The 13,423-nt window shown below is 41.6% G+C and overlaps 1 protein-coding gene across 8 annotated transcripts in view; it reads left to right on the forward strand.

Moving 5' to 3' along the window:
- The window catches only part of ATP6V1H (ATPase H+ transporting V1 subunit H), a 47,734-nt gene that overhangs the window by 11,272 nt on the left and 23,039 nt on the right, over positions 1 to 13,423 (forward strand). For all 8 annotated transcript variants that reach the window (XR_014056010.1, XR_014056011.1, XM_081497926.1 and 5 more), the window contains 2 exons: positions 7,058 to 7,155; positions 10,849 to 11,041. Coding sequence is in view for 6 of the 8 variants with exons in the window: in XM_081497926.1 (XP_081354052.1) it covers positions 7,058 to 7,155; positions 10,849 to 11,041 (291 nt within the window). In the remaining 2 variants the exon portion in view is untranslated. The remainder of the gene's footprint in view (positions 1 to 7,057; positions 7,156 to 10,848; positions 11,042 to 13,423) is intronic.

Here is a 13,423-nt window from a genome sequence, read left to right on the forward strand (position 1 = left end):
AGAGAAGATATGGATGGAGAGAAGATGGCCTTTGATGTCCAGTCTTTTCTCTTTAGTGTCCTATGCACCTGAACACACTCCCTGTTTTTCCTGAAGGGTCCTACTTCTTCAGAAGGCTCTATGCTTGGAAAGCAGATGAGAGAGGGGTGTTAGCACTTTGTTTGACGGTTTCATTTTAGTAGGGGGATCGGAATTGGTAATTGGTATTTATGGAGCTCCTGCTATATGCCTGGCATTGTTTCAGTCACCTGGCATTTACATCTCCTTGAATATTCACAGCTTGTCTTTGATGTGGTTCTTACCATAAGTCACATTCCAGGGATGAGCAGTGATGCTGCTGAAAAGGCACACTGGCTTGCCTAAGGTCATCCGCTTGCCCACGGTCATCTGGTCATGGTTACAAAACCACCAGGGAGACAGAGTCCTTCCCGAGAGGGGTTCTAAGACCTGTGGACTGAACCTGGAGCTTTAGACATTCTCCAAGTTGCCTCACCTACTCAGACTTTTAAAAAATATCCATGTTACTTTTTAAAATCCGTTTAGGGTTTCAGGCAGCATACAAATGGGGTTGGGTAGGCTGCATTCCTTGCTGCTGCCACTTGATGCCAGTATAAAACAAACAGGGCACAGCTCTGCACTGCAGAATGAGAAGCATGATGCCACAGTCTTGGCTTCTAAAATGGCACAGAAGCAACATCCTAAGTTATGAGTGGACCTGTGTAGACATTTTTATTTAAATGATGTTCCATAAATTAACTTTTCTTAAAATGCATTGTGTTGTTTTTACCTCAATGTAAAGATCATGAATGACTTCAGATTGCATGTACTTAAGCTGACTGGTCTTCTACTGTCGTTCAGCTCTTTGCTGACTCCTGCATGTGGATTATCAGTTTTCAGTTTTTCCGAGGAAGTCGTATAGCCTTGGCATTGATTGCTGTGCTGACGCCCTGACAGAAAGAGGAACGCTGTGGTATCTCCCGGCCTTTGGAGGAGTTAGAAGAATCTGGGCATCCTTTTCCCTTTGTCCAGCTTCTTCCATACCTGTGTGCAGGGGAGCAAGGGGACTGCCTGCTCCCATGTCTGGCCTTGTCCTTTTCTCTGGCCATCTCTGCTGTAGACCCAGCTCAGCCCTGGTTATTGCTGGGTGGACGTAGTTTCACTGGCAATAAGTAACACAGTCAAGTTGCCAGGTTCTCTTGTCACTTATTGTGTCTTGCCATTTAACATTCTGGAGCAGGTCTGTCCAGTGGAACTTGCCATGATGATGGAAGTGTTGTTCTTCATATTCTCATTGTCTACTCTGGGAGTCCCTCGCACACATGGCTTTTGAGCCCAGAAATGTGGCAAGTGTGAGTGAGCAGATCAGCTTTCCATTTTATGCAGGCTTTTTGGTTGCTTTGTTTGCAACTTTATCAAAGTATGTTTCTCATACTATATAGTCCTTCCACTTGCAATTCAGCAGATTTTCATATATTTACAGGGTTGTACAACCATTGCCACAATCTAGTTTTGTAGCATTTTCAACACCCCAGGAAGAAACCGTGTTCTCATCAACAGTCGCCCCCATCCTAACCCCCTGCCTGCCTTTGGCAAGCACTCACCTGCTTTCTGTCTCTGGACTTGCCTCTTGAAGCCACTTCATGTGAATGAGTCATGTGATACATGGTTATCTGTGACAGGCTTCTGTCACCTAAAAGTGTAATGTTTTCAGTAACAGCATTTTAGAATGAAAGGGGGATAAAAACCTTAGCATTTTTGACTTTTGGCCAAATTCCTTAAATTGTATTCTCTGGCAGTTCCAACATCCTTGTTAACGTGAAGTTAAGTTTTATAGCTTTTATTCTATTTTAAATTTAAGGCTATGTTTTTTCTTTTTTATAAATTTATTTATTTCATTTTTGGCTGTGCTGGGTCTTTGTTGCTGTGCAAGGGCTCTCTCTCTTGTGTGTGCAGGCTTCTCACTGTGGTGCCTCTTGTTGCAGAGCACAGGCTCTAGGGTGCAGGCTTCAGTAGTTGTGGTGTACAGGTTTAGTTACTCCACAGCATGTGGGATCTTCCCAGACCAGGGATCGAACCCGGGTCCCCTGCATTGGCAGACAGATGCTTAACCATTGCACCACCAAGGACGCCCAGCCATGTTTTTAATTTAAGACTTTTCAGTCTTTCAGAGGAGGTGGAGAACTTTTGTGATTTGCTTCTTTACTATCTGTTGATGAGTTTATAGGAAGTGCTGCCCAGTAGCAGACGTGAGTGAGCTGAGTCAGACACCTGGATAGGGCAGGCTTGTTATTAACTCCAGTCCCCTCTCACTGGTGACTTGTCAAGTCTGTGAGGACCTCAGGAAGTTCACGACCAATTACGTGTCTTTGTGTAGGTTTCCAGAGCATTGCTATTTACCAAAAGCACTTCCTGCATCATTTTCATTGTTCAATTGCCTTTTGTTTTCTTGTCATAAAATTAGTATGTTTTAAACATTGAGGATCATTAAAGAATATGCTTTATACTTTAAAGTATACTTTAAAGTATAAAGTATATACTTTATATCATAAAGTATATAAAGAATGAATGTTACAAAAAGGAGAACAGATAAGCTATCAGTTTTGCTTTTCTGATCAGATGTTTGGAAGGATTGTGTATATTCTAGCAATGCAAAGGAAAGTTAAATGGTAAAGTATTTCAGTACCAGACTTTCCTTTACATAACATTTGTTACCATGGCTATATATTATCATAATAAGGTAACCTAATGTTGTACTTCAGATGTTTTCTTGGAATTGCATACAAAGCAATCATTTATAAAGTAAATCATATTTTCTGAAGTCCACAATAATTTTTCCCTTCAATAAAGGATCCCAGTAGTCATGTAATTAAATTACATGACTAAGCAAATTAGATTGAAAGCAGTACTTGAAGGAGATTTATAAATTTGTAAATTAATAGTGAAATTACTTTTTTGGTAAGACTTATTTTAATTTAGGTATTAATTTAATATAGGTGTTTTATGAATGTTGACTGGAGAGTCTCTTTTAATAAGCCAACTTCAAGAGAATTCTTGCACTGTGTGTGTTTTAGTTCCTGAATATGAGGTAATAATAATGATGATGTATATTATAATGTTTTGTGTTTAATGGAAACTGATGTCAGTTCAGATTTGAGTAGCAGGGGTTTGTTGTTTTTTAATTTGGTAGGTTGGTATTGCTTTCTTGTATTGATGAGACAACAATTTTGAAGAGTTTCAGTGATACGCCGGAGATAATTTAGCAAAACTTCTGATTGCTAATAACCTCTCTCCTTCTTTGCCTCCTTTCCTTTCTTTGGTCACTTTTTTTATGTCATAACTTTGTGGGGAGGAAAAAATTACCCTCTCTTCTTTCTGGGTTCTTCTGGCTGGTCAAAGAATTAAATTGACGTGAGACAGAGGAACAGGAGAAAATCAAATTTAATTACGTATATACAGGGTTACATCATTGTACATAGCTTTCGGTAGATGTAACCACTCATGCCTGGAGCACTTGATTTCTAGAATGGAGTTGCCAGGGTACAGGGTACATGTGAATTTAGATCCAGCAGTCCAGTCACTTTTCTAAACCAGTTTGCACATCCATCAGCAAAGGGAGACAGTTCCAATTTCCTCCTGACACTGGCATTGTCCTGCATTACTCTCTAAAGTGGATGTCGTGATAGAAGCAAAAACTACACGTGCACACTTGTGTGTGTATGAGGTGTGAACACTGACTTTTTAGCTCTATGAGAAAAGATTTATTTCATAGTCACGAAGCATTGAGTGCTTTGGCGGGGGGTTAATCACCAGTCCTGGAGGATTTCATTTACAGCTGGCTTCTGAGGATTATTTTGGTTGGTTGTGTGCTGATGGATTCAGCTCTGTGCTTCACTGATGCCACCAGACACACGTGTGTTTCTAATATTTCTAGACAGCTGTTCTTCTCTGCACTGCAGACTTTTTCTTTTTTTAAGTGCCCACGATTGCAAAATTTAGAGGAATATTATCTTTACACTTTCTCTTTTAGTTTGTACTTAAACCCCTGCCTTATGGAGATAGGTGTTGAAAAGTGGTCTGTAAACACTGTTGCAGCTCTAGTGTAACTTTGGCACAATGTCTCTGCAGTTCCTATGTGTATCTTTTGTTGCCTTTCTGCTTTATCATTCCTAGCTGCTTGAATTATTTTTCATTCTCCAGAATATGGATCTGGGGGCCCCTCTTGAATTCTGCCAGTTGCTGTTTTCCTTAGGTGCCTAATCCACCATAATGTAGGAGAATTCCCGTTGTCAGCCATATTGGAGAGTGTATTTGATGGTCTTCTTTTAAATGTGTTGAGAAGTCAAGTTGCTTTTTCTCTACCAGGGGGGCTTGTGCACATTGTAGCTGGATCTCTGCCTAGCCTGTCACGTGTTAGCTAATGAGATTATCCCACACCCCACAGGATGTGCCCTGTTATTCCCCCCACTTTATTGGTGGGAAGCTCACTCAGGGACCCGAGGCTTGGAAGTGGCCGAGTATGGCAGGCTGGTCCCAGAGCCTTTGTTCTTAACTGCGATACTCTGTTCCTGCCTTTCTTTCCTGGTGGAGGAGTCGATGTTTGCTCCCGTGGGTCAGTTCATCTGGAGAGAGGAGGGGCGGGAGTTCTGGGAGGTAACTGGGAGTAGAGTTCTGGTCCTCAGCGGGGAAAGTAACTGTTGGACCTGGCTACTGAAGGTCACTGCTGACCCTAGCAGTTGCCATGTTAGTGGGGTGGTAAGATGGAAGAGAGGTAAGAACCTGGTGATGGAGCTTTCAAGAAACCTTCATGTATTAGGAGGAAGAGAGATGCAGAGGTTGGTACCACATTTAGGGGTAATGTGAAGATGAGAAACATAGAGTATATTTAGGTGGTGAGTAGAGGAAACCAACAGACACTGGAGCTACAGATTGCGCTGTGTGGGAGGAGTGGGCTGCAGGCCTTGTGGGGCTGTGGGGCCTGGACAGGAAGCACTGCCCGCCTCTGCTGGACGTGAGGGAGGTGGAAATGGCCGTAGGTATAGTTCCATGTGGGGGTGTGGTGTTGGCAGCTGAGCGGCTCTCTGGCTGATGGTCTCTTTCTTCTCTGGCTGCTGAAACGAGGGAGGAAAGCAGAGCAGGAGGGTAGAGGTGGTTGTAGAGGTGACAGTGTGGGCATGGCTCTGGGGAGGGCAGAGAGAACAGGCAGGGCTGCCTGAGCTCCGCATGGTGGTGCACCGCCTCCAGCAGGGCCTGGATTGTGTCTGTGTGGGAGCAGAGGCGGTGACTCACTGGATTGATAGAAGGCTGATTATTCTCTCTAAAAATAAATCATTGAATAGTTTTATACATGAGACAAATAGGATGATGTGAGAGAAAGCTAAGGAAGTGATATAGTTTACTTTGTTTAATTGAAGGCAGTCATTCAGTTGTCTGTCAGCTTTGCCGTCGCTGAAAATAATTTCTGGGCTGGTGTTGGGCTGCCTCGCGGTGCATCACAGGAGAGTGCGGTTTTACAAGCAACATCTTTTATCTGCTCGTTTATATGTGAATGCTGAAGCTGTAACTAGCAACGAAGAAGCCATTTTTAAAATGTGTCATGTATTGCAGTATAGACTGGTAAATGGACATGGAAAAAGACAGCGAACCAAGAAATTTTTGTGTTGAGATTGATGATAAGTGGAAGAGGAGAGTGTGCCCTAGGCTGCCTTTTTGTTCATTATTGGAGAAAGCTTGCCCAGACTCTGTCTCTAAACAAGAAAGATGGAATTCTCCTTTCACAAAGGGCTACTTACCTGCTGACCTTATTGGAAAAATACATATATATTTTCTCCCATTATGGAAGATTGTTTTAGAACTGAAAATTCACCTTTTTATTGGATCATTAATTTTTGCTAACATTTTGAGTTTTTAGACAAATTATATTAGTATTACTGGATATATATTGTGCTTTGGGTAACTGTGTTCACTACTTTCTAGGTAAAACCTGAGATAACCTTTCCATGATGGCTTTTGATTATTCTACCAGATATGCTTATATCATTGTGTTTTTGTGTTTGAGTGCCTGGAATTTCTTTCAAGTGTTAGTTTTTAACAAGCTTAGTTTAAATGGAAACATAGAACTTCAATAGAACTTCAAAAGCATCATGTGTGTTAGGTTTTGTGTATTTATATGACATCCACTGTCCTCTGCTTTCTTTTTTCCTTTTGTCAGCATGCTCATTAAGGCCAGAGTCTGAAATTTCCCCTTGTTCCTTCATTTTTACAGATACAAGGCTCATGGTAAATATTTAGGGAGGAGCCCAGGCCAGGTATCACCACCAGCTTTTCTAATATGGAGGTGCCTGCAACTTCTTGGGGATTATTTATTCATATTTATTTCAAGCTTCAGATTTAACTTCAGTTTCTCTAAGACAGTGCCACTGAACTGATAGTTTTTAAAAGTCATAATCTTTTTCACGTGTTTAGTTAGATTTGTATATGCTGCATAGTTTTTTTAAGTTCTTTTTTATTGAGTTTCTGTAATTGTCTTAACTCTGTGCTGTATGAACTACTTTACTTAATCCTAAGAGTACCCTTTCAGAGTGCTTAGCAGTATCATCCTTACTAAGGATGCAGAAATTGAGCATTGAAAAGGTTCGGCAACCAGCTTCATATCATTCAGATATGGGCCCATCTCAGAGAATACACATCTTTTTGATTTTATTGTTGATCTTTGATGTTTATATAATTATGAAGAGCAGTATTGTCTGTATCATGCCTCTCTTCAGGGGTAAGTGAAACACTGCAGGATAATAAGCTGTTCATCAGACCGTATCAAAGACATAATTACTGTGTTCCTTGATTTCCCTAACTGAATGTAGGCTTGAACCATGTAGGCTTAATTTCATAGAAGTCAGCTTCATTTCTAAGAGTCAGAGAGGAAAGTAAAAAGAATTGACTTTTGAAAAAATAATAGGACTTTTGGACGTTCTGATGTTACCATCAGAAACCCTAGTAAACACTAACTCCAGACTCTGGCATCTGTGCAACCTGGTGACCTGAGGTGCTTTCTCCCACGCAGAGTTCCCAGTACGTGCAGTGCGTGGCCGGGTGTCTGCAGCTGATGCTCCGAGTCAATGAGTACCGCTTCGCCTGGGTGGAGGCAGATGGGGTGAACTGGTGAGTCCTCACTTGTCATGTGGGGTAACGTTTAAGAGCATCTCTCCTTGACATTGTCAAAGAAATTAATATGTTTAATTACGGCAATGAAGGTGCTTTTTTAAAAAATTTTTTTTCAAATGTCTTGTGTGATGTTTTTCCCCAGGAAACATGCTGGAGACTCAGGGCCCCCAGTTTTCATTGTTAGTGTGTCGGGTTGGTGCTCTCCACCTTGCACGAAGCAACATTCAGACTCCAGAGGGAAAGCAGGTCTTCAGCATAGACACAGCATCTTGTTTGTGTACACAGTTTAGTCCCTGGTGGCTCAGTAGTAAATAGTCCTCCTGCCAATGCTGGAGACACAGGTTCGATCCCTGGGTCGGGAAGATCCCCTGGAGGAGAAAATGGCAACCCACTCAGTGTTCTTGACTGGGAAGTCCCACAGACAGAGGAGCCTAGCTGACTACAGTCCATGGGGTCACAAAAGAGACACAACTTAGCAACTAAACAACAACAACAACATTTTCTAGGCAAAGTTCTGTTTCTGTGTAGGGGGGCTGATCACCAGTCATGTTCCCAGAGGCTAGCCAGGGGCCTGCTGTGCAGGCAACCCACTTCTTAGGATAGCTGTCTCACGTGTTAGCTCTCCTCTGCACAGAAACCTGAAGGTGACTATGCAGATGGTGTTTCTGGTCTATTTATCTTTTTATAAGTGATCTGATATTTTGGGCAATGTAGTAAGAAAGGATAATTATTCATTTTACTATTATGTCATCTTCTAGGTGATTCCATCGTCCCAGTTTTTTTTATAACTTTAGTCTTTACTATTTTTTTTATCATACTTGAGAATATTGAGTGAATAATGATGAAATAACATCTAGGATGGTAAAGTAGTATGATTCTTCAAATTATAGTTAACAAACTCACAGTATATCTTAGGATTATAAATGGGTCCAATAGACCTGTATTGTAATTGTAAGATATATTGAATTTTATCCTATTAAACAAAAAGTGAATTTTCTTTTTGTTCTTTGAAAGCCCTGTAAGAGAGAATAAAAGTCATGAAACAGCTGTTTCTAAAAATAGTTATAATTGCTCAAAAGATAAACTCAAACACCTAAAGTTTGGTCTAGTGGACCCTAATGGCATACAGAGAGGCTAACAAGATGCTGCTCTTCTAGTTATTGGCATAGTATTTTGGAAGATGGTAATGTCAAAGTCTTCGTGTGGATCACAACAAACTGCGGAATCAGGAGATGGGAATACCAGACCACCTTACCTGCTTCCTGAGAAATCTGTTTGCAGGTCAAGAAGCAACAGTTAGACCTGGACATGGAACAACAGACTGATCCTAAATCGGGAAAGGAGTACGTCAAGGATGTATATTGTCACCCTGTTTATTTAACTTATATGCAGAGTACATCATGAGAAATGCTGGGCTGGAGGAAGCACAAGCTGGAATCAAGATTGCCGGGAGAAATATCAATAACCTCAGATATGCAGATGACACCACCCTTATGGTAGAGAGTGAAGAAGAACTAAAGAGCCTCTTGATGAAAGTGAAAGAGGAGAGTGAAAAAGTTGGCTTAAAGCTCAACATTCAGAAAACTAAGATCATGGCATCTGGTCCCATCACTTCATGGGAAATAGATGGGGAAACAGTGGAAACAGTGTCAGACTTTATTTTTTTGGGCTCCAGAATCACTGCTGATGGTGATTGCAGCCATGAAATTAAAAGATGCTTGCTCCTTGGAAGAAAAACTATGACCAACCTAGAGAGCATATTAAAAAGCAGAGACATTACTTTGCCAACAAAGGTCCATCTGGTCAAAGCCATGGTTTGTTCAATAGTCATGTATGGATGTGAGAGTTGGACTCTACAGAAAGCTGAGCGCCGAAGAATTGATGCTTTTGAACTGTGGTGTTGGAGAAGACTCTTGAGAGTCTCTTGGACTGCAAGGAGATCCAACCAGTCCATCCTAAAGGAGATCAGTCCTGGGTGTTCATTGGAAGGACTGATGTTGAAGCTGAAACTCCAATACTTTGGCCACCTGATGTGAAGAGCTGACTCATTTGAAAAGACACTGATGCTGGGAAGGATTGAAGGCAGGAGGAGAAGGGGATAACAGAAGATGAGATGGTTGGATGGCATCACCGACTCGATGGACATGAGTTTGAGTAAACTCCGGAAGTTGGTGATGGACAGGGAAGCCTGGCATGCTGCAGTCCTTGGTGTCTCAAAGCGTCGGACATGACTGAGGGACTGAACTGAACTGAACCAGTATTACCTGTTCAGTTTAGCAACAAGAAAGGGCGTAAATACAATCTAGAGTATGTCATGTCCAACCTACACTCTTTGATATGGTAATACCCACCAACAAGGTTAGTTGTAATCAAATTAATACAGAGACTTTTAAGTCGAGAACAGGCATTGATTTTTTTTTTGAGGTTAATTTATGCTTTTATTTGCCAGTATAATTAACTACAGTGGCCTGCAGGCGGCTTTGATCTAAAAAAAATACATTTTATAGCACAATACAACAAATACACACACATATATAATATGTATACATACATAAAAGTGAAACAAGTTTTGCTAAAAATGGCTACCCTGAGTGTTAAATTTTTTTTTGAAGACCTTTTTCTTTTTTTAAAGCAGTTTTAGGTTTACAATAATACTTGACAGGAATGTACAGAAATTCCCCATATACCCCCCTCCCCTCACATGAACAGCCATTATCAACAGAATGGTACCCCTTTTTTTTCTTTTTAGACCAAGGATGACTGCACTGACACATAACAAAACATCCCCAGTTCACCTTAGGGTTCACTTTGAGAGCAGAGCAGTGTTGCATATTCTAGAGAACAGGCATTAATAAAGGTAGAATATGTTAACTTGCTGAGAGTGGGACAGTTTAGAAAAGTCATTGAATTTTTTCATTTTTTAAAGAAAGAAAACATGTACTTTGTACTCTGCCATTTCTTTTGTTTAGGATTGAAGGTTTTCTTTTTTTCCTTTTTGGTGCTCCTCGAATCACAAGCAGGGATCCTGGGAGGAGAAAAAATTGTGAGCATAGCCTGTTTGAGAAGCGCGAAAGGGGACTGTGGTTTAAGAGCCCAGGACCTGTTTTCTCTGTGTAGTTTCTTTTTCGGTTACATGAATGGCACACACTGTTTCTGAAAGTTTATGTGCCTGTATAAGACCAAGAATACACTCTTACGTTACTGGAAAGTCTGGAGGTCAGCACTGACTTTTTAACTACTGGAGCTAAAGCAGGTGGGCTTCCGCTGAAGTAATTGCTCCCCCCCCCCCCCGCCCTATTCAACTGCCCTTTGTGAACATTTGTACCCGGACATTTGAAGTATTTTTAAAAGTATATAGTAATATAAAGTAGCATAAAAGTGAAAGGTAAGATTCAAAAGGAAATTGCATGCTGAGGTGCAAGGGTCACGTCCTGAATGCCAGTCAGGACCTCCTACTGTTCGCCGTGTGACCGCACACCCTGCAGCAAGGGGGCAGTGTCCTGAGACTCTGGCTGTGTGGACTGGCCCTCTGAGAGCAGGGGTCTGGCTCGCTCCCTCCTGCCAGCAGAAAGGAGACGATGTGATTCTGAGAGACTGGCCCACTGGGGCAGAAAGAGCAGAAAGAGTTATTTCTACTTCCTGTTGCACTGTCCTATTACTAAACGTCGTCTCCACCTATGTTCCTTTCAGCATCATGGGCGTTCTGAGTAACAAGTGTGGCTTTCAGCTCCAGTATCAGATGATCTTTTCCGTATGGCTCCTGGCTTTCAGTCCGCAGATGTGTGAACACCTGAGGCGCTACAACATCATCCCTGTCCTGTCCGACATCCTGCAGGAGTCGGTCAAAGAGAAGGTGACGAGGATCATCCTCGCAGCATTCCGTGTAAGCGTTTTGTGAGGAGTGTATCCTGTTGGGGGGTATGGCCTGTGGAGTGTGTGTGTGTTCTGTGGGGTGTGTGTATGTGGCGTGTGTTCTGTGGGGTGTGTGTGTATGTGTTCTGTAGTGTGTGCTGTGTGTGTGGTGTGCGTGTGGTGTATTCAGTGGGGTGTGTGTTTTCTGTGTGGGATGTGTGTGGTGTTCTGTAGCGTGTGATGTGTGTGTGGTGTGTGTGTGGTGTATTCAGTGGGGTGTGTGTTTTCTGTGTGGGATGTGTGTGGTGTTCTGTAGCGTGTGATGTGTGTGTGGTGTGTGTGTGGTGTATTCAGTGGGGGTGTGTGATGTGTATGTGGTGGTCTGTGGTGTGTGTGGTGTGTTGTGTATAGTGTGTGTGTGTGGTGTGTTCTGTGAGGGGTGTGTGATATGTGTGTGTGTGTGTGAGGCATGTTTTGTGCAGCCTGAGGCCTTTCAGCAGGTGCAAATGTTGCTTGTTCTCCCGGTGGTCATGGAGCTGTGGATTCTTGGTGAGCTTAGACTGAAATATCACAGATTGTATTTATGGTGGGAGAAAGGAAGCTGTCTATATGGATGATATGTGCGGATTGCAGGCACTTGTCGGGAGTGTGACAGTGCTATATTCAGGTGGCCTTGTTTTCCAGGAGGCTGTTTGAGGTTTTTTTCTGTCCTGGGCCCTTCTTTTAGAATGGAGTTGTATTTCTGATCCTGGGTCTGCTGACCAGCAGTCATTTCTAAGACAACTTTAGAGATCTACAGTTACTTTGAGCAGTGAAGTTGTCCTCTTAGGATGTTAGGATTTTGGCCATGACCTCAGTCAGCATCTTCCCTTAAACACACTGGGAAGTTCAGGGTGCAGGGGGCCATGCTGGACTCTGTAGAAGTCACAACATTCAAAAAGTCACTGCCAGACTGAGATTCTTTGTTTTCTTTGGCCCTGATTTGGGACCTCTCCAGATTGTTGATCAGCTTTTTATGGACATCTAGTGTAGCTCTTTTCTAGTTTTCCTCTCCACTTGGTGTGGTAGCAAGAGTGTCGGCTCTGGAGTGGGCAGACCTGGAGTGAGTCCCGGCATGGCTGGATAGGAGGGTGGTGTGAGCTCTCAGAGCTGATTCCTCCGTCTGTAGAAGGTGTTGAGTGAGACTTAACTCACTTCAACATTGGATAAGGATTCAATGAAGTAACAGACAAAGGGCCTGGCAATAGTAAATATACAGGAAATATTTCTTTTCCTCCTTTTCTCTTCATAAAAGCACAAAATAACAACCGTCTGCCTCTTTAACCCCCACCTCTATGAATTGCATTCTAGGTTAATGTGGCACCTAGGCAGAGGTCAAGGGCTCTTCTGTTAGATTTAGAAGAGGTAGCACAAATGTTTTACTAATGTTTAGCAAGATTTAACAGTCTTACTTAAAATTTATTTGCAGATTCAATTTTTTTACCCACACACAATGCATGGAACTTATGTTAATTTCTGGGCTTCTGTTGTCCAATTTGAATTTCAGATTATTTAAAATAGACCCAATCTATTGACAGGTATATTAGTTTTTTAGACTATCCTTACTAAACTGGGACAATATAGTTGTTGTATGATTAGACTGAAGACTGAATATCAGAAGAACATCCTTAGACATCCAAAACTTTGATGTACATAACTGAGTTAAAATTGAGCCATTAGTAAGGACATAGTAAAGCCATTTGATTTAGACCATCAAATAGGTGAAAACAAATGACAATGACATGTTCTTTTTTTTATCATTCTCAAATTCCTATAACCTTTAATAAAGATTTCACTGATGAGGTTGTTTGAGGATCATCTAGTTATACATTTTTCCCCACATCCTGAAACTCAGGAAGAAAATTTTTATGCTGAAGACTTTAGGAAGCTTGCTGAGCTGCTGTGAGCTGAAAAAATCTAGCAGCTGTTAAATTTTTTTTTTTCATTTGGCTGGGTGAAATTTTATTTTTGAAAATGTCAGTCTCACTTATTCATAGCAGGTGCTGAACTCCAGGTCTCCATAAATGTTATTCCATCGGTTAACTTGATATGTCAGTCTTTTGTTTCTAAAATAAGTTAGAATGTTTTGAGGCCATGACTGAGAAAGACACTTGGGGGCTGTATTTGTTGTCTAGAGTTATACATCTGTTGTGAATTTTCTTTCTCTTTTTTGGCTCTGCTTAGTCCAGACCCTACCTAATATGTCAGATAATAAGATAAATTATATTTTATGACTGCATGAAAGCTTGGAAAGGCTTGGGAAGAAACACCACCCAGTTGAATTTGAATTTATATTAGCTTGTGTTAACTATGATGTTTGATTCACATCCACATACATAGACACAGACATGCACAGACTTGCATATTCTCTGCA

Source organism: Giraffa tippelskirchi, chromosome 6, assembly GCF_054371585.1.
Source record: "Giraffa tippelskirchi isolate mGirTip1 chromosome 6, T2T-mGirTip1v1.2.pri, whole genome shotgun sequence".
Lineage (NCBI taxonomy): Eukaryota > Metazoa > Chordata > Mammalia > Artiodactyla > Giraffidae > Giraffa > Giraffa tippelskirchi.